This window comes from Rhinatrema bivittatum, chromosome 1, assembly GCF_901001135.1.
Source record: "Rhinatrema bivittatum chromosome 1, aRhiBiv1.1, whole genome shotgun sequence".
NCBI classification, from domain to species: domain Eukaryota; kingdom Metazoa; phylum Chordata; class Amphibia; order Gymnophiona; family Rhinatrematidae; genus Rhinatrema; species Rhinatrema bivittatum.
In genome coordinates, this window is record NC_042615.1 from 353,603,352 (window position 1) to 353,623,452 (window position 20,101).

Genomic DNA, 20,101 nt, shown 5'->3' on the forward strand with positions numbered 1-20,101 from the left:
GGAGGACAAGAAAGACGAGTTGCTCTTCGGCTAGGGTTACCAGCTGGCTCCATGTCATTTGGAACCGGCCAAAACAATCCTGATTTTATTAGCTTGCATTTGTAAATTTGTAGTCTTGCTTTTCTTAGAGAAATTGGTGTTTTCCTGCATGCTCCCCTGCTTTTGCATTATTTTATGTCTTTGTAAAGATAGTTTTAATTTTATTAGTGAGATTAGATTTCCTTGCACCACATCCAATACAACATGGCACAGCACCGACTGATCTTTCTTTAAGTCAGAGGTGAGAAAACTAAAGCCCATGGCAGCAAGAGCATATCGCTTTTGCCTAGAAGTGATGTTGCTGTTGGATCTCCTCCATCTACCTGGACCAGGCCCCCATTATGGCTCTAACCATTAGGCTATTCCTCCTCCCCTTACAAGGCAAACAGAGTAAGGCATATTTGCTTAACACTAGAAATTTAGCTACTTCTACCACACTGGGCACAGCAATAGAATAACATTGGTCACCAGGATTGTATGTTAAATTTTACTCCACCTCAAACCAAGTAGTTACATTTCCAGCTTTGTACCAGCTGAAGCAATTATAAATGATGCTCCTCTGCTTGTAGACATGCCATAGTAGGCTAGGTCAAGCTAATAGTGCCTTGAATTTTTCTTGACAGTGGTGGCAGTAATAGGTGGAATAGATTGCTGCAGGCCATGATGAAATAGGTCGGGGACTGCATTAAGTATCCCCAGCAGCATTGAAGAAGCATGCTTTTTATGATATAGCGGGCATAATGAATGTAGTGGGTGCCCTTGCTTTCCCCCTTGTTGCTATTACACCCTCCCAACCCCAAACATACCATAACAGGGAGCATTAAAGGTAAATCAAAGCATAAGCTCTCTGGGGAAGATACCTACAGCTGAAAGTATGCATTTAGGCACTGTGCATTCTGACTTTAGCACACTGTTCAGTTCTACGTGCCTATCCCAGAGAGCTTACATTTTGATTTAACTTTCATGCTTCCTGTTACATAGTAATGCATTTAGGCTGCAAAAATCCAAAGGAAAGGTGAAATTCCTCTAAGTATCAAACAAAAGCAGAGATCTAGGGGTCATCATTTCTGATGACTTTAAGGTAGCCAAACAGGTGGATAAATTGACAGCAAAAGCCAGAAAGATGCTTGGCTACATAGGGGGAGGAGTAGAGAGTTGATATCACCTCATATAGATCCCTGGTGAGATGGCATTTGTAATACTGCACCTTCAAAAAGATATAAACCAGTTGGAGTCAGTCTAAAGGGTGGCTTTTAAAATAGTCAGTGGTCTTCGTTCTAAAGTATATGGGAATAGACTTAAAGACCTAAAATGTATGCCCTAGACTAGAGGAAAGGCGAAATAGGGGAGATCTGATAGAGACATGTAAATATCTCAAAGGTTTCCATGCACAGGTTGCGAGCCTCTTTCAATGGAAAGAAGACTTTAGAACGAGGGGTCATGGAATGAGGGTGAAAGGGGGAAAACTCAGGAAATATTTCTTTACAGAGGTTGGTGGTGGCATGGAATGGCTTTTCAGGGGAGGTGATAAAACAAAAATGGTATCTGAATTCAAAAAAGCATGGAATAACTACAGGGGATCTCTCTGAAGAACTGACAGGAAATATAAAGCTAAATTAGGTGAATGGGCAGACTAGATAGGTCATATGGTCTTTTTCTGCCATCATCTATCTATGTCTTAGGGTGAGGGTGTGGGTGAGTGAGAGCAACAAGGGAGAAACAATTGCATGCATCACGGTACACATGCTGGCTATATCCGTTCTAGAGACCATCTTCAGAGCAGCCTGTCTGTCATTTCTGCCTCAGCAGGTACTAGAATTGCTACATTGTCACTTATTGGTTGGCAAGTTTGACCAACTGAAGGGACCCACCCCAGAGAGCTTACACTTCAATTTTACTTGCCAAAAATGTCTTAGATGCAAGACTGTCTAAGTTGGGATGTACAAAGCCAATCTTGTTTGCAAGGCCATTGTGGCAGTGCATGGCAAGTAAAATCAAAGTGCAAGCTTTCTGGAGTGGGCACCTACAGCTGATCACACTTTCCAACCATTTCTAACACTTGTCTCAATTTATTCCTGTTTTCTCCCCTCAACAAGCAGGCTGAATTAGCCATGCTTTCTAGTGACGTCTTCAGGCAGCAGAGGGAAGAGCTTCTCTCAAAGAATACAGAGCTTTGCTCGTGCGATTGTTCCTGCGCAATTGCCTGGTCTCCTCAGTTTTCGTTTTTCCGTGCAGCTCTCAGGACGCACGAAAGCACTTCTCTTGACTTTCTCCTCAGAGAAGCTTTCTTCCTTCACCTCTGTGAACCTTCAACAGCAGTTTTCAGTGTTAACATGTCATTAAAAAACCCAGGATTCAAGTACTGTCAGCGTGGAAAGGTTGTCACAAATGAACATAATTACTGTTAGCTCTACCTTGGCCCAAACATGACCAATCGGTATGCTGCGATTGCGGCAGGATGTCTCCAATGACCCAGAGACAACAAGCAGCAAAAATTGCCAGACAGAGTGAAGGCACTACTTCAGGATCCTATGCCCCATCTTTGAAGCACCACTCAGCCCACTCGTCACCGAGGCCTAAGACACAGCACCCAGTCATGAGAAACGGGTGTTGTTGGTGGGCCCAATTCCATCTGCAGGTACTCAGGGAAAGCAGATCCAGATGGGTAAAGCTCCCAGAGTGCTCAAGGCACCTCAGACCACTTAAAAAAATCAATAAGGGGGTTGCTGCATTGACGGAAGCGTTGTCGAAGAGGTTGGAGGTCGGGAAATCCCTAGTGTACAACGCACCCGATGCACAATGCTACCCACAAAAGATCTGCGTCACACCAAGCTACAGCGCACGAAGCATGCGATGCAGCCTAATGCACAACTCCAATGCAACAAACCTCGATTCAAGCATCAAAGGACAAACACCATCAGACCTCTGTGGCTCATGAACGCAGAAGAAGCATAAAGATCAGGCAATTATGAACTCGACACGACCCAAGCAGACTTCGACTTATGACAGACAGGAAGGTGATGGGGCTGCCAAACAGCCACTCAAACACAAAAATCCGCAGGTCCATCCTAAACCTCTGGAAAAGCATCAACGGGATCCACAAATAGTATTCCTATTGGAATAACAGTTAGCTTCTGATCCCTTAGATATTGAGGAAGTCATAGCTTCCCCGGTCAGGTCTTGTTCAGAGAGATCTTCTACTTCTTCTTAAAGGGTCTATTTGGACATCTTGTCTATTTCGAGATGAAAGAGGCAGTTACCTCATCAAAAGACACAAGATGACCAAAAAGATCATGGTCTATCTCAGCATCACAGAATACCAGATTCCTCTATCTTGCTTGCAGCATTAGCACCATTGAAGAAGGCAGATAAAAGATCTCCATCACATGTACGTGCCTCCGGGGACTTTTCTACTTCACCACCTTCCCAACCCATGGCAGGACTACCCTCACAAGCCATGTCCCAGATTTCAGATATCCTGAAAACCTTTTCTTCACTGGAAGAGCGCAGCCAACCATACCCACTGCCTAGCCCATTGGAGGAGGGATTCTCCCCACATTCAATTCCCTCTTCTCCACATCAGATGGACCAGAGGGATCATCCCGATTCAAGTTCACTGGTGCTGGATGAGGAATCTCAGAATTCTCCTCAGACTTCTCTGGTTACTTCAACGGGGATTCTGTCTCACACCCCAAAGGACCTGCCAGAGCCTTCATCACCTCCAGAAGACATATTCCAAGTTCATTGGGAAGGTTGGCTCCGTCCTCAAAGTGGAAACAAAAAAAGGAGCCAGATCTGAGGTAATGGGTATGCTAAAGATTTTTGATGTCCCATCAGAACCCACCGCACTACCTTTGCATGCGGTTCTCAATGAGGTCATGGACAGAACTTGGGTCCCCGTTCTCAAACCACTCCATCTCCTGCAAGACTGACCTAAAATTTCACATGAGGAAGTTGTCATTATGGCACAGTATAACTTCCTCACGCTTCCATGGTCATCTAATCCACCATGAAAAAGTAAAAAAACGATCACAACTACATTCAAACACACCTCCAGGTAAAGACAATAAATACCTGGATGAGTTTGGATGGAGAATCTTTCAGGGGGCGTTGATAAATGTGAAGATTCAGCAGATCAGTTTTACATTACTCAGTACCTCTGAGTGTTTGCAGATCCTCAAACCACATATTTCACCAGCAGCGGGTGACCAAGCTCCTCTTCAGCCTTTAGTTGATATCAAGGAGGGATTACAACATCTACTCTGCACCATTTATGAGACCTTCGAGATGTTAGCTCATATGTCAGCAGAGTCCATAGCAGCCCGCAAGATAACATGGCTCCGTGCCAGTGCTATCTGAGAAGATGTCCATGAAAAACTGATGGACTTGCCTTCTAAAGGGGATAACTTATTCAGGGATAAGCTGCGGGAGACTGTCTTCCAGTTAAAAGAACAAAAACGTAGCAGTCTCATCACTTGCTTCATCCTCTGAGCAGCAGTCCTCCTCTAAGAGATACTACTACGGTTACAAAAAACACTTTTATCAAAGTCATCAGTATAAGTTGTACACGCTCTACAGACCACTGCCTTACCAACCCCTGAGACAACAGGGGCAGCAGGTCCCATCTAGAGGCCGCCAGAGAGGCCAGTGAACACAGAAACAGCAACAAGGTCCCAACCAAACGCCATAACAAAATTATTGAGTTCAGTTCAGCCACAGCTGTCCTTAACGGTGGGGAGCAGGATATCCCATTTTTTGAATGCTTGGGAATCCATCACATCCGATTGTTGGGTATCGAGTGTAGTTCACAATGGGTACAAGATAACCTTCAAAAGAAACCCTATGCTTCCCCACTTTGTTCCATCATTTCGGGACCAAGCTCAGAACCTATTTCTACATCAGGGGTGTACTTGCTACTTCACTAATGAGCGATTCAGGTATTACCTCAGTGCCAGCACAACAAGGGATTTTATTCCCAAAACTTTCTCATCCTGAAATAGAATTGGGGGTCTTTGTCCCATACTAAACCTTCATTTCCTCAACAAGGGCATTTGAAAGAAGTTCAAGATGACATCTCTCAAGTCTATTCTACCATTCCTCCAGCCCAACGATTAAATCTGTTCCTTGGATCTAAAAGATGCATATTCACACATCAAAATACACCAATCTTCCTGGCTAGGCAGTGCGTGTGGCCTATCTGAGAAGGAAAGTAATAAAGGTATCTGGACAATTGGCTTCTTATTTCTTCAGATTCCTACACTCTCCAATCACACCTACCCCAAGCGATAAGCTGCTGGAAAACCTGGGCTTCATAATAAATTATGCAAAGTCCAACCTTCATCCAGCCCAAGTACTTCAATTCATAGGAGCAAAGATAAACACAATTCTCTGCAGAGCCTTTTTTCCCACCGAAAGGGTAAAATATTTTGCACTCTAACTCTTCAGTTGCAGCAGCAAGCAAAGCCCGAAGCCCTCAGCACATCAAATACTCACTCTGTGGGGACACATGGTGGCAGCCATTTATGTCATCCCACACACTTGCCTTCATATGCATCGTCTACAGCGGGGACTCAAATCCCAATGGTCCCAGTTCAGCCAACCGATGTCCCTAAGGGTAAATATGACTCAAGCCATGAAGATAGACAAACACTGATGGCTGTCCCCCATACATCTCACTGACGGAAGCACCATTTCACACCCCGAATCATCAGCTCATTCTGATCATGTATGCATCAACAAAGGGGGGGAGCTCATCTTTTAGATTTGAAGACACCTGGCTTATGGTCTTCAGTAGAAAGAACCTTTCAGATCAACTTGCTAGAGTTGAAAGCAATAAAGAATGCAGTGCACACCTTTGTGCCTCGAATTTGGAGAAAAAGAGTCATGATACACTGAGACAACCAAGTAACTATGTTTTATGTAAACAAAGAAAGGGAGTCCAGTTCCAGGATACTGCGCAAAGAAGCGGTACAGATTCTGGAATGAGCAGAAACATATTCCATAGAGCTACAGCCAACTTACCTTCCAGGAACAGTGAACACAGACACAAACTCAGCAGGATCTTTCATCCCCACGAGTGGGCTCGACTTCAGACCATAGCCAATAATCTCTTTGGGGTATTGGGAACCCCATGCATGACCTATTTGCAACAGAGAACAACACAAAGCTGCCGAGATTTTGCTCCCTATACCCAAGCCTGGACAGATTCTCGCAAGATGTGTTCCTGATACCCTCGACGAGGGATCTGTTTTACGTGTATCCACAGATACCTGTAATAGATCAAGCAAGTCAGAAATGCATTGCAGACAAAACGGATTTCATATTCATAGCCCTAGTCTTGCCCAGGCCTATCTAGTTCAACTTTCTGTTCATCCTCCAATTTCTCTAGGCAAAAACACAGACCTGCTATCTCAGGAGGGAGGATCCCGACTGCACCCCATGTATTCCTCTCTGTATCTGACAGCCTGGAGATTGAGATGGAGGTACTAAGCCACCTTTCCTTGTCATTGGGTATCCAGGAGGTCCTAGTTTCTGCTTGGAAACAGTCTACAAGGAAAAATTATGCTTTCAAGGGGCAACGGTACCAGAGTTGGTGTCAATCAAGACATAGACCCTTTTCTTGTCCCCCAGAAATGCATATGCTATTCACGTAATGCCTAGCAATGTCATCTATCAGAGTACACCTTAGTGCTATAGCTGCATATCATTCAGCAAAGGAGGGACTCTCCATTTCAGCCCAACCGTTGGTATCTAGTTTCATTAAGGGAGTTTTGAAACTTTGTCCACCACTCTATCATTCCTTTCCAAGACTCACTTAAATCTGTGTGCAGGTAAACAACCTAAGCTGCGGATTTCCAGAGAGAATGGCTAATTCAGCCTGCTTTTCAATGGGAAAAACGCAAGTTTGTTTTCTGTAAACGGTGTTTGCCATAAATAGCAGGGTGAATTAACCATATGTTCTCGCCCTCCTTCCTGGACAGCCCTTTGTCTTCACTGCACTAAACTGTCTGTTATCAACTGAGGAGACCAGGCGATTGCATGGGAACAACCGCACAGAGCAAAGCAGATACAGGCCGATTCAGTAAAAATCGCGGGAGAGCAGGCGAGCGCGATTCAGTAAATAAAATTATTCAAATTAGGGCCCACGGTAAAAAGAGGCGCTAGGGACACTAGCGCATCCCTAGCGCCTCTTTTTTGACAGGAGCGGCGGCTGTCAGCGAGTTTGACAGCCAAAGCTCAATTTTGCCGGCGTCTGTTCTCAAACCCGCTGACAGCCATGGGTTCGGAAACCAGATGCCGACAAAATTGAGCGTCCGGTTTTAAAGCCGCGGGCCGATTTAACTTTTTTTTTTTTAATTATTTTTAACTTTTGGGACCTCCAATTTAACATCGCCATGATATTAAGTCGAAGGGTGCACAGAAAAGCAGTTTTTACTGCTTTTCTGTGCACTTTCCCGGTGCTGGCAGAAATTAACGCCTACCTTTGGGTAGGTGCAAATTTCTGAAAGTAAAATGTGCGGCTTGGCTGCACATTTTACTTAGTGAATCGCGTGGGAATAACTAATAGGGCCATCAACATGCATTTGCATGTTGCGGGCGCTATTAGTTTCGGGGGGGTTGGACGCGCGTTTTCGACGCACTATTCCCCCTTACTAGGCTTACTGAATAAGGGGTAAAGTTAGCGCGTCCAAACGCGGGATAACAGTGCACTCCGCCGGAGCGCATTGTACTGTATCGGCCTGATAGTAGGATGAATTAGCCATGCTCTCTGGTGACATCCTCCCGTGGCACAGGGCAGAGCTTCTTTCAAAGAATATGGAGCTTTGCTCTGTGCAGCTGTGCGGTTGTTCCCATGCAATTGCCTGTTCTCCTCAGTTGATAACATAGACAGTTTAATGCAGCGAAGACAAAGGGCTGTCCAGGGAGGAGGGCGAGATCACATGGTTAATTCATCCTGCTATTTATGGCAAGCACCATTTACGGTAAGCAAACTTGCTTTTACTGCTCTTTTCTGAATTACTCAATTTTTTAGTGTAGAGTTTCAACTTTACTCACATATGTAATGTGGTTTTTCAGTTTAGCATGTTTTCTTTTTTTTTTTTTTTTAATCTTGTGATCCATTTGAAAGCCATTGGCTTACTGTATCTTGTGCTCGTGTGGTGTTAAATTCCATGCTAAAAATTAGCATGGGTTTTAACCTACGTTTTTATTGCCTCGGGCTCTTTGCCAGTCTGAAAACTTTGACCCCAGGTAATGAAAGGAAGAGCTGTGAGCAGGTTAAAAATTACTCTGCTCATTTCTCTACCAAAAGAGCACATATCACAGCTGCTGAAAGGGCTGGACTGTCCTCTTCATTATGTTTATCTACCCACTGGCCCCCAGACTGTCAACTCTGTTTATGTTCCTTTATTGACTTTTTTCTTTCTTTTGCTTCTGATTCCTCAAGAAGGCAAATATTTATAAAATGCACAGAGTCCAGGTGTAATGCTGATACATTTTAGATCTGTCCTCAAAGAAAGCAGTCAATCCAGTAATCTTATTGCACTGCTTCCATGTTTAATCAGTTTTGAAGGTTCAATCAAACTAAGGGCAGTCCCCCAATGCAGAGCATGTTTTGCCATTCAGCTATATCAGTAGGGGCAAATAAAGACAAATATATCAATGACAGAACCTAATATAAGGCTACAAACAGCATACAAATCTGTGGCGTAACTACGGGTGGGCCCAGATAGGCTGAGGTCCATCCACTTTGATCCGGGCACGCCAGGCGCGCACATTCAAGGGAGGTGGCGGCCGAGAGGAGGAGCAAACCCAGGAGGCTGCCAGTTGTCCCTATCTCACCTGCAGCCGAGAAGAGGAACAGGATAGGGAGGCTGGCGGTCAAAGAAAAAAAAACCCTCACTGGAAGGAGCCCAGTCTCCTGTTCCTCCATATGTGCTGGCCCTGTGGCAATCAAAATACATGCGACCTATAAGTTCTCATGCTGATTTCGTGCATCGCAATATCAGCATAGATGATGTACTAGTCCTGTGTGTTTTGGGGGTGTGTGAATGGTAGCCTATCTGGGGGGGGGGGGGGGGGGCGGTGAATCATAGCTTGCCAGGGTGTGTGTGTGAGAATGGTGTCTGAATGGGAGCCTCCCTAGGGTATGTGTCTGAGAGAGCATATGGGAATGAGAACCTGGGTGTGTGTGTGTGAGGGGGAGTATATGGATTTGTGCGAGTGAGAGCCTGTGTGTGTACGTATGTATGGAAGTGAGAGCAGGAACTTGCATGTGAGAGGCTGTGTAAGAGCAATGTAAAAGAGCCTGTGTATGTATGTAAGTGGGAGCCTGCATGTGTGAGAGAGCATGTGAAAGCCTATGTGTTTGCGTGTGAGAGAGCATGTAAGAGTGAGAGCCAGTGTTTGTCAGTGAGACGGAATGGGAGACGTGAGAGCCTGTGTGTGTGAGCATGTGAAAGTGAGAGCCTGTGTATGTATGGGAGTGGGAACCTGCATGTGAGAGCCTATGTGTTTGTGTGTAAGAAAGCATGTAAGAGTGAGCCTGCGAGTGTGTCTGAGAGGGAATGAGAGACGGCATATGAGAGCCTGTGTATTTGCGTGTTGGAGACAGCATGTGAGAATGAGAGCCTGTGTTATGTTTGTGGGAATGGGAGCATGTGAGAATGAGAGCCTGTGTGTATGTGAGACAGCATGGAAGAGTAGGATCCTGTGTGAGAGCGAGCCTGTGTGTGTGTGTGTGTGTGTGTGTGTGTATGAAGGAAGGAAGAAGGAAAAAACAGGAGAGAGAAGAAACAGATTAAAAGAGGCCTGAAAAAGGAATAAGAAAAAGACAGACAAGAGGAAAAAAGACTGGGATTAACCGATTAGAAAAATAAGATCAAACAACAAAGGTTAAAAAAAAATACATTTTTCCTTTCAGCAATTGGAATATGCCATCTTTAGGCATGTGCATTTCTTATACATTTTTATTTTGCTTTTTCTTCGGTATTCCAGTGTTCAGAGTGTGATTTCTCAGGCTTTCCGTTTTATCTGCATGTTTGTTTCTAATTTATACTCCCTTATTCTGTATTAGGTAAGGGCGTGTCTGTGATACGCATGCATGACAGAGATGTAGTATTGTGGCTAGCGTGCAGTTTCTCTGTAGGGATTTACACAAGGTAGTGTAATAATGTTCTATGGTCTGTTGTAATTTATGTCTTGCCTCCTTTTCCATAGATAAGGTTGCTGCTGTTTGAGTCCTGAGAGTTACTATTGTTATGGTATGTAAGGTTCTAGGTATTTATTTGTTTTGTTACAGGGGTTTTTACAGGGGTTTGTGTTACAAAGTGTTTGGCAGTGAAGAAAATTTGTTGTGCTGTCACTGAGGTGACACTGGAATTTGAATATGTTTTTGCATGATCTCCTAGTTCTGTTCTGTTCTGTTCTGTACTTGCTGCAAATCTTTTAATAATGATTATTATGATTGTTGCTGATTTATTCTAGTTATGATATTCTCTGCATTTTTGAAAAGAGGATTCATAAAATAATACATTGATATTTGTTTATTACGTGATTGGATCTGATGTTTCTAAGTGTTTTTTGTTTACTTTTTACATGACATGTATTTATAAACTGCAAAACTTATAACAAAATTAATACATATTAATAAGGCTTTTTTAATGTTGGCAAGTGCTTGAAGTAATAGAATTAAAATATTTTAAAATGTCACTTACGATACATGATGGCTATTGCAGAGCCATCAGAAATCCATTGTAGGGTGCATGCTAAGGCATTATTTATCGATAAGAGAGCAACTAGTAGAGCCAAGATCTGTATCTACTGCCCACCCATGTTATCCTTGGGCCCCTCCAAAAAACTGGCTACACCACTGTTACAAATAAAGTAATAATCAAAGAAATTACCATCAAACATATCATCAAAGCTTGAAAGGCAGGGAAGATTCAACAGTACTTACAGAAATGTCAAGGACAAAGCAAGTTTAAGAAATCTGAAAAGCACGCCAAAAACATTACGTGGTATGGTTCAGACAATCTAAAACAGTGGTCTCAGAGACCAATCAGCAAATGATCAGGGGAGGTCACATGACCTGGAGTATCCAATAAGCTATAACCCTGCCTTTCCAGCTTTGCTGTGACATGTTCTTTTGATGGTAATTTTTTTGACTATTACTTACTTTATTTGTATGCTGTTTGTATTAGGTTTATTAGGGTCTGTCATTAGTTTTCTTACTCAGTTTGTCCCTCCTGACACAGCCGCAGGGCAAAACATGTTCCATGTCAGGGGACTACCTATTGTCTTTCTGTTTGAACCTTTGAAATTGATTAAATATTTGAATAATGCAATAAGATTATTGACTTGACTGTTTTTCTTTGAGGACAGATGTAAAGTGTATCAGAATCGCACCCTAACATTCTGTGCCTTTTCTCTCTGTGCATGGCTATCTTCTCTCCACCTTATTGTCTATGTTTATAAAATGCAAACACTGCAGAGGGTTAGATAAGTGATTGCATACACCACCCTGTTGTGTTTCCTCTAACTCCTCTCCCCAGATTTTATCCTGATGTCACAGGGCTGCCACATGCATGCAGCCCGGATCCAGTGGACTCTGGTGATGTGCTTCCTCTTCTATTTTGGCACCTTGGCTGTGGAGTTTAGGCACTACCGGTTTGAGATCGTTTGCACAGAGTTCCAGGAAAACTTCCTTAGTTTCTCAGAAAATCTGTCTGAAGCTTCAGAGTACCAAACGGATCAGGTGTAAACTGACTGAGGGTTGGGGGGGGGTGGGGTGGGGTGGGGTTTGAGCATGCTCTCTTGGTTTTTAAGGAGGCAGAGCATTCGCACACTTTCGCATGCCACTTCATGCCACCCTTTTCACTGCACAGTCACACGGGAGCACCGCCAAAGGGCTTTGAGGATTTATTATCTGGAGCCAATGAAAGCACAATATGATCAAACTTGACACATTGCCATTTTTAACAGGAGAAGCATCCTCTGCATCTTGTAGTAAGCAAATATTGTGTCTGTTCCTTTTGTATATTTTTACTCCCTTTTATTCATTTTAATAGTCTACTTTGTCTGGTAAGCCAAATATGAAGGCAATGGGGTTGGGGGGGGGGGGGGGTAACCTGCACAGGGCTGTGGGTGGACCATTTGGATCTTTCTCTGCTTTCATTTACTATCGGGCCGATTCAGTAAAGTCCGCGGGAGAGCGGGCGCATGCCCAGGCCACTCTCCTGTGCGCACGATTCAGTATGCTAATTAGGCCCAGCGGTAAAACCAGGTAAAAGGAGGCTGTCAGCGGGTTTGACAGCCGACGCTCAATTTTGCCGGCGTCTGTTCTCGAGCCCGCTGACAGCCACGGGCTCGGAAACCGGACGCCGGCAAAATTGAGCGCCCGGTTTTCGACCCGACAGCCGCGGGCCGAATTCAAATTTATTTATTTTTATTTTTTTTTTACTTTTGGAAAGTTTTGGGACCTTCGACTTAATATCACCATGATACTAAGTCAGAGGGTGCACAGAAAAGCAGTTTTTACTGCTTTTCTGTGCACTTTCCTGGTGCCCGAAGAAATTAGCGCCTACCTTTTGGGTAGGCGCTAATTTCTGAAAGCAAAATGTGCGGTTTGGCTGCACATTTTGTTTTCTGAATCACGCGGGAATAACTAATAGGGCTATCAACATGCATTTGCATGTTGCAGGCGCTATTAGGTTCGGGGGATTGGACGCGCGTTTTCGGCCCCTTACTGAATAAAAGGTAAGGGAAAACGCGCGTCCAATGGTGGGTTAACAGTGCGCTCTGGCGGAGCGCCCTGTACTGTATCGGCCCATATGTTACTAGGTAGAACCAGAAAGAGAAGAGGTGGGTGAGGGTGTATTTTGCCACTCTTTTTCAGGGAAGCAGTTTGTGAAAGACTGTTAAATAGTCTGTATACTGTGCAGCTTACTGAGAAGAGGGTCCAGGAAACCCTGTAAGTAAACTGTTTCTTGTGGTGAGAAAGTCTACACTCAAAAAAAGATAATGGATAATCATTTTGTTATAGAATATGGACAGTGCCCATGTATGAAAAGTAGTGATGGTTTGTTTTTTTTTTTTTAAATAAAGAAAATGCCTTTACTGGTATATTGTAGAAAAATGTGAAAAACTGTAAAAATGGGGGCAAATCCAGCAGTTCAAGCTCATGAGCCACAGCCTGCCCATTCTTTTGTGGTATGATTAGCAGGCATATTTTGCTTGAAGCGGGATTGTGGAGTGAAAATAAAATATGGGGCCGTTGCTGTAATTTTTTTTTTACAGAGACCCTGTAACAATTTTTTTTTTTTGGTTATGGTAGCAGTCTCCTTACATGATGTGAGAGGTGCTGCCAAGCACAGCTGCCCGATGTGTATAGCATGTGGTTTCCATGGCATGGGCCAATGTTCATCTGATAGTATTATCCTTTGCTGCCAAGGACAGTGGGAAATTTGGGAGTACATGAACTGGCCTGTTAGGCACGCCAAGAAGCAAATATAATAAGGAGTTTCTTTAATCAAAGCTGGCTTAATAAAACACTGCATATAATTTTGAAAGCCTTCAGAGAAACAAGAAAAGAGCATTGTGTGAATAAAGTACTCCATGAAGTAAAAAATATTGATAAAGTATAAGGAGACTGCAGTAGCTCTGTAATGGTTCAGAATCATCAAAATGGACTATGGGCCAAGGTAGTGGCAAGCATCGAGACATCGCGGACATAGTGGGTAAGCATCGGCAGCCTTCAGAAAGATTGCCAGCAGTATACTTTCATGAGGAGGAGGGCACAAGGAGTGCCAAGCTCTCAAGAGAAGTCATTATCGCTTCTTCCTTCTGAAACCTATAGCACTGCATCCACTTTGGTGGTCTTAATACAGGATACAGAGAGTAAAGCATTGGGCAACAAAATGGACCCAGCCAGATCAAATGGCTGTATTAGCCACATGATACTATAGCTTGGCTGGTCATTACAGGTCAGCTGTGCATTGCTGTCTAGAAGACTTAAAGGGCTGCCACAGTTCAGTTCCTAGAAAGAGAAGAGATGGCATAGCCTAGCTCAAAGCTGTGTAATCTTGTTTCTCCAACATCTGGTAGCTTTTCCTATTAAGTGCCAGTTCTTAGCTTTCTACTCAGGAGCTGAATTTAGCAGTTGTATGTGGCAACATGGAAGGTCTGTCCGTAGCTGTTCATTTTAGTGATGCAACATTGCCTTCTTTACATTAAGTGCAATGCCCTGCAGTATGTTGTTCCTCTGTGTTCTACACTGTCCAGTTGTGAACAATGTTTGGAATCAAATTATAGAAATCTTGAGTAAACTGCAATGAATCAACTGATGGTAGATGCTAATTTGAGAGACCTGCCCAAGGTAGAAATGGCCTGAAAAACCACCAAGAGTTTTCCTTCTTATCCCTTCTCTGGTCAGGGATTCAACTGTAGGGAAGTGACTAGAAAAGACAGTCCCAGAATTCCATTAAAGGGAATTAATGTTAAGATTCCCTAGATCATACAAGAAAAAAACACATCTCAACCCAACAACTAAATATAATTCTAACAGGTTTGGGAGGAGAATGAGAAATTGAAAAATTATTTGCCACATGTGAAAAAGCTTCAGAATGGTCCTGGCTGAAGTTTTAGATACAAACCAAAAATTCTAGGAACATTCATGAGGCAAGCAATATGGATTTGCAGTTCATGTATACCAGACTCATCATTTTATTTTAGATTAGATTTGCTAGTGTGTGGATGCAGCAATGTGTTTTTTGTTATTGCATGTCTGTCTGTGTCTGGAAAGGAATTTAATGAAACATGAGGAACTGAAGGTCAAAGATCAAGCAATCCCCCATGCCTTCATTTTTACATGGTGACTTAAATCACCAGAACACTTTACAAGCTAACTTCATTAGGAATTAATTCTCAAGTAGTTTAGAAATACAAATTAGAAAGCATGGAATTGATTTTGATAATGGGAGTGGAGGAAGAAGACTAGACAAGATAGGACTCTGGAATTTCATAGGACTTGAAAAATGGAGAGTCATTTTAAACAAGGAACATGCAATACATAGTGAGCCATAACACGATCACACTTCTTGCAGGAGGGCAGTTAGCAAGTGGTGGTTCCCTGCACAGAATGTGGGATTGGAAAGGACCAGGGGAAAGTTATTTAAGAAGTAAAACTGAAAGAGAAATTTCTTATCTGTTACTTTCCTTTCCTTTAGTCCTGCTATACCAGTCTAGACTAATGGATTGTTCTCCCTACCAGCAGATGGAGGTAGAGAGCACAGCTTTCTTTGTGACATCCACAGCTACTACCATGTAGTACAGTCCAGAAAATTCTTCTGTATGGGCCAGATTTTATAACATGCACGTGGGCGTAAATTTGTTCGCGCAACCCGGCACGAACAAATCTATCCCTGATTTTATAACATGCGCGGGCAGCCGCTCGCATGTTATAAAATCCAGGGTCGGCGTGCGCAAGGGGGTGCACAATTGTGCAACTTGCGTGCGCTGAGCCGAGCAGCCTTCCTCCATTCCCTCCAAGGTCGCTCCAAAATCGGAGCGGCCTCGGAGGGAACTTTCCTTCTGCCCCCCCCCACACCTTCCCCTCCCTTCCCCTGTCTAACTCTCCCCCCAGCCCTAACTAAACCCCCACCCCCGACCTTTGTCGAAGAAGTTACGCTTGCCTCCACACAGGCGTAACTTGCGCGTGCCGGCTCTCCATCCCCCGGCCTGGTGGCTGTTCCGGAGGCCTCGTTCCCGCCCCTGGAAGGCCCATTTTTTCAAGCCCCAGGACTTAACATGCGTCCCGGGGCTTGCGCGCACCACCGAGCCTATGCAAGATAGGCTCGGCACGCGCAGGGGGAGGCAGGGTTAGGTTTTCGGGGGTTACGCGCGTAACCCTTTGAAAATCTACCCCTATGCTAATAAAGCACTAAACACATCCCAAACATTAATTGTTAAACTTAAAACAAGTTTCAGAACCAGATCCTCTGACAAAAACACCTCTCCATAATGGGAGGGAAATATAAATAATACTTACATATACTTTGTAAAATTCCTGTCAATAGGCATTTCTTCTTATCCATATGAGTTGGAAGAAGCATGTTCTCTGCCATACCGTAGCCCAGCTTCCCAGGTTGATCCTGGTCTGGTATGGCAGGAATAAAGGAAAATAAATTAACAGGTAAAAAATGTCTCTTTCCTTCTCGTCGTCTACACCAGTCCAGACTAGTGGGAAGTACAAAACCCCAATTAATCTCGGAGGGAGGAAGTAAGGGCCACCTTAAGGACACCAGCTCCAAAAGCTGCACCCTCCCTAGCCAAAACACCCAAACGGTAATGCTTGACAATTCAGAGAACCAAGTAGCTGCTTTACAAATGTCCTCTGGCACAATAGCTTCAGCTTCAGCCCTGGTAGATTGAGCTCAGCGAATAGACAGAACCTGACAACTCTTTAAGTATGTACACTGAGGAGAAAATGTCTTTAATCCATCTAGCCAAGGTAGCTTTGAAGCTGCCTCATCCTTCTGAGGACCTCCACACAACACAAATAGTCTATCCAACTGCCAAAAGGAATTAGTAACTTCCAAATATCATAGGAGAACCTGACACATATCCAAAAAGCAGAAGGCCTGCTTGCACCCTGATATTCGTCCTTGGAAAAGGCCAGGAAGCAAATGGATTGATTCAGCTGAAATACCAAAAACACCTTGGCAGAAAACAGGAAAGGATCCCTACAGGATAAAGCCTGTAGCTCTGAGATAAGCCAAGCCGAGCAGCTCGCACCAAAATCCCCAGTTTTAGAGACAAATCCTTGAGAGACACCTGCTTCAGAGACTCAAAGCAAGAAGGCAAGGGCCTGAGAACCAAAGTGAGGTCCCACTGGATTTTAAGGGAGATCATAGTCTCTTAACCCCCCCCTTTAGAAGAAAGCAAATGTCGGGATGGGAAACCGAGAGACCTAGCATCTTATCCCTGTAACAGGAAATAGCTACAACCTGGATATTCAGTGAATTAAATGCCAAACCTTTATCCAGACCCCAATGGAGAAAGACAAAAATGACAGAAACATCAACCTGCCATGGAGAAACTGAACACTCCTTGCAAAATCCCTTAAAATCTGCCAGACTCTGATATATGCCACAGAAGTAGACGTCTTACAGGTTTTCAACAGAGTGGAAATTATGGAATAGGAATAGCCTTTCTATTGGAAACATGACCTCTTAAGAGCCAAGCCATAAATTAAAAGAGAGAAAGATCAGCCATAATGACTGGATCCTGAGATAGGAGGCCTTTGATATCTGAAAACTTCAGTGGTAGGTCTTAATAGATCTGCAAACCAGGGTAGCCTCGGCCAGTCTGGAGCTACCAAGACTGTCCGGACTGGTTCCTTCTCCACCTTCTCAATGTGCTTCCTATTAAGGGCCATGGAGGGAACACAGCAAAACCCCTTTTGGCCAATGCTGGACTAGAGCATCTATGCCTTCAGATCCAAATGCCCTGTGTCAATTAAGAATCATCGAAACTTGGCATTCCTGTCGGTTGCCATGAGATCCATTTGAGGAAGACTCCAACGCTCCACAATCATCTGAAAAGCAGCATGACTGAGTTCCCATTCTCTTCGATCCAAAAGGTTCCTGCTCAGAACACTCTGATCTGCAATATGTGCCACTGAATGGTAGTGAAGTTTTCTCATCCCAGCAAAAGTGTGGAGTTGTTTCTTCTGACACTCCCAGACTTTGCATGCCCCCTTGTTTCTTTACTTAGGTGACTGCTGTCACATTTTGCTGGGCTCAAGAGAACATCACTACCTTTCAGTGGCACATATTGCAGATCAGAGAGTGTTCTGAGCAGGAACCTTTTGGATCAAGGAGAATGGGAACTCAGTCATGCTGCTTTTCAGATGATTGTGGAGCGTTTGAGTCTTCCTCAAATGGATCTCATGGGAACCCACAGGAATGCCAAGGTTTGACAATTCTTCAGTTTACACATGGCAGTTGGATCTGAAGGCATAGATGCTCTAGTCCAGCCTTGGCCAAAAGGGGTTTTGCTGTGTGTGTTCCGTCCATGGCCCTTAATAGGGAGAACATTGAGAAGGTGGAGAAGGAGCTGGTCCAGACAGTCTTGGTGGCTCCAGACTGGCAAGGCTACCCTGGTTTGCAGATCTATTAAGACCTACCACTGAAGTTTTCAGATATCAAAGGCCTCCTATCTCAGGATCCAGTCATTATGGCTGATCTCTTTTCGTTTATGGCTCTTACCACCATTTCCTTTTTACTAAGGGAAGAAAATGCAAGAGCTAGTCTTTATCACTCTGGTTTCCAGCCTGTTGATGGACTAGGAGGCTTCTTCCTGAGCCCAGAGTTCTTGAGCTACCTGATCTAGACAGTATGCTCTCCAACTTGATAGGCTCACATCCATGGTGGGAAATATCCACAAGGGGGGTTCCAGAGTCTTACCCTTTAACAAATTCTGAAGCAGGATCCTCCAAGTAAGACTAGCCCTCACCACAGTAGCGAGAGGAGGATGGTGCTCAAATTTGAGATCGGGGTGACCAATGGTAGAGTAGTGCAGGCTGTAGGTAATGCATGTGAGTGCTAGTCCTGAGAATGAGATCCAAGGTGGTGGCCATTGACCTGAGCCAAAGCAGGTAATCCCAAACTCTAGGAGCACTTAGAAGGGAGAATCTCTGTGCTTGAGCTACAATCTCTCTTGAAACAAGTTATCGTGATCTATGTTCATATGGAATCAAGCCTCCAGAGATTGAGCAGGAAGAAGTTTGCTCTTAGAAAGTTTGGGCTGGGTGATCAATTTTGCAAACAGCTGATAGTTTTTGGAGCTGTTGTTAACCCAAAGAAAATGGCCCTGAATTGTACAGGATACAAAAATCTGTGATGGTCCTTCCTTATCAGGATGTGTTATGTGTCACAAGAACTGACCTGAAATGGGAGACACAAAAGCTGCTGTTTCACAAAAGGCCTGATGTGGAAATCTAAAGAAATAAGGGGAGAGCTCTACTGAGGGAATAGGGCCTGAAGGAACAGGAGGTTCAGAGATCCTATCCCCAAATGTTGATAAATGCGGGGACTGCAAATGTGGCCAGAGTGCTCTATTGAAGCCATATGTTTGGAGGGGCCTGCAGCTAAAATGAAGGCCGTTCATGCAGAAAACACTAGCTCTGTAGACCCCGGCGCCATTCTCCCCAAGTGGAAAGAAGAGGATTCAATTCCTGTAGCAGATATGGAAGCGTAGGCTTTAGAGCTCTCTCCAGGCAGTCCTCTGGATTTGAAGCAAACTGCATATAAAATCTATAAAGTGGAGGAAACTTGTTTGCAGGTGCAAGCTGAACATGAATGCTCTTCTCCTTTTCCATCAGGAGTGTGGGTAGTCAAATTCGAGCAGCGCTGAAGGAGCTTACCCCCAAAACTTAGAGGAACTTATCCCCCAATTCCAGCAATACTGCTAGAACAAAAAGAGCCTGTTCAGGAGTTGCTCTTCTGTTTCTTTTTTTGTATTATTTTTAAAGGCAGAGAAGTCAGAAGAGGGGGGAGGCAGACTCAGAGGATCTTCTTAATATATATATATATATATATATATATATATATATATATATTTTATTTTTTTTTTATTTTTTTTTAATATATCTACCAACTCAATCTCCTCAGTCTCAACCAAACCCCATCTTGGCTGGGAGCCATCTGAGCAGGTATGCTACCTTGGTATTAGGAAAAACATGAGCCTGGTCCTAGGACACCGAAGAATCCCCTACCTTATTACATTCTTGAGAATTAGGCAGACCTTGTAAAAAAAAAAAAATTCTGCTGCCCTGCCAATATGGCTTACCATATACCAGAGGTAGAAAATACTGAAGAATTTTTTAAATGCACCATGGTAGTAGCTGTGATGACATCACAGAGATAGCTGTGCTCTCTACCTCCATCTGCTGGTAGAAAGGAGCAACCTGCTCGTCTTGACTGGTGTAGCAGGATGACGACAAAATTTATAAATCTAGATTTGTAGAAAAGCCTGAGTTAGAAATGAGACCAGCAGAGGTGGT

General features: G+C 43.9%; 1 protein-coding gene across 2 annotated transcripts in view; it reads left to right on the forward strand.

The window, feature by feature from the left end:
* Positions 1-12,337, forward strand: part of TMEM150C (transmembrane protein 150C) — a 101,637-nt gene extending 89,300 nt beyond the window's left edge. For both annotated transcript variants that reach the window (XM_029600016.1, XM_029600026.1), the window contains one exon: positions 11,592-12,337. In XM_029600016.1, coding sequence (XP_029455876.1) covers positions 11,592-11,800 — 209 coding nt within the window. In that variant the 3' untranslated portion in view covers positions 11,801-12,337. The remainder of the gene's footprint in view (positions 1-11,591) is intronic.
* Positions 12,338-20,101: the final 7,764 nt, after the last annotated feature.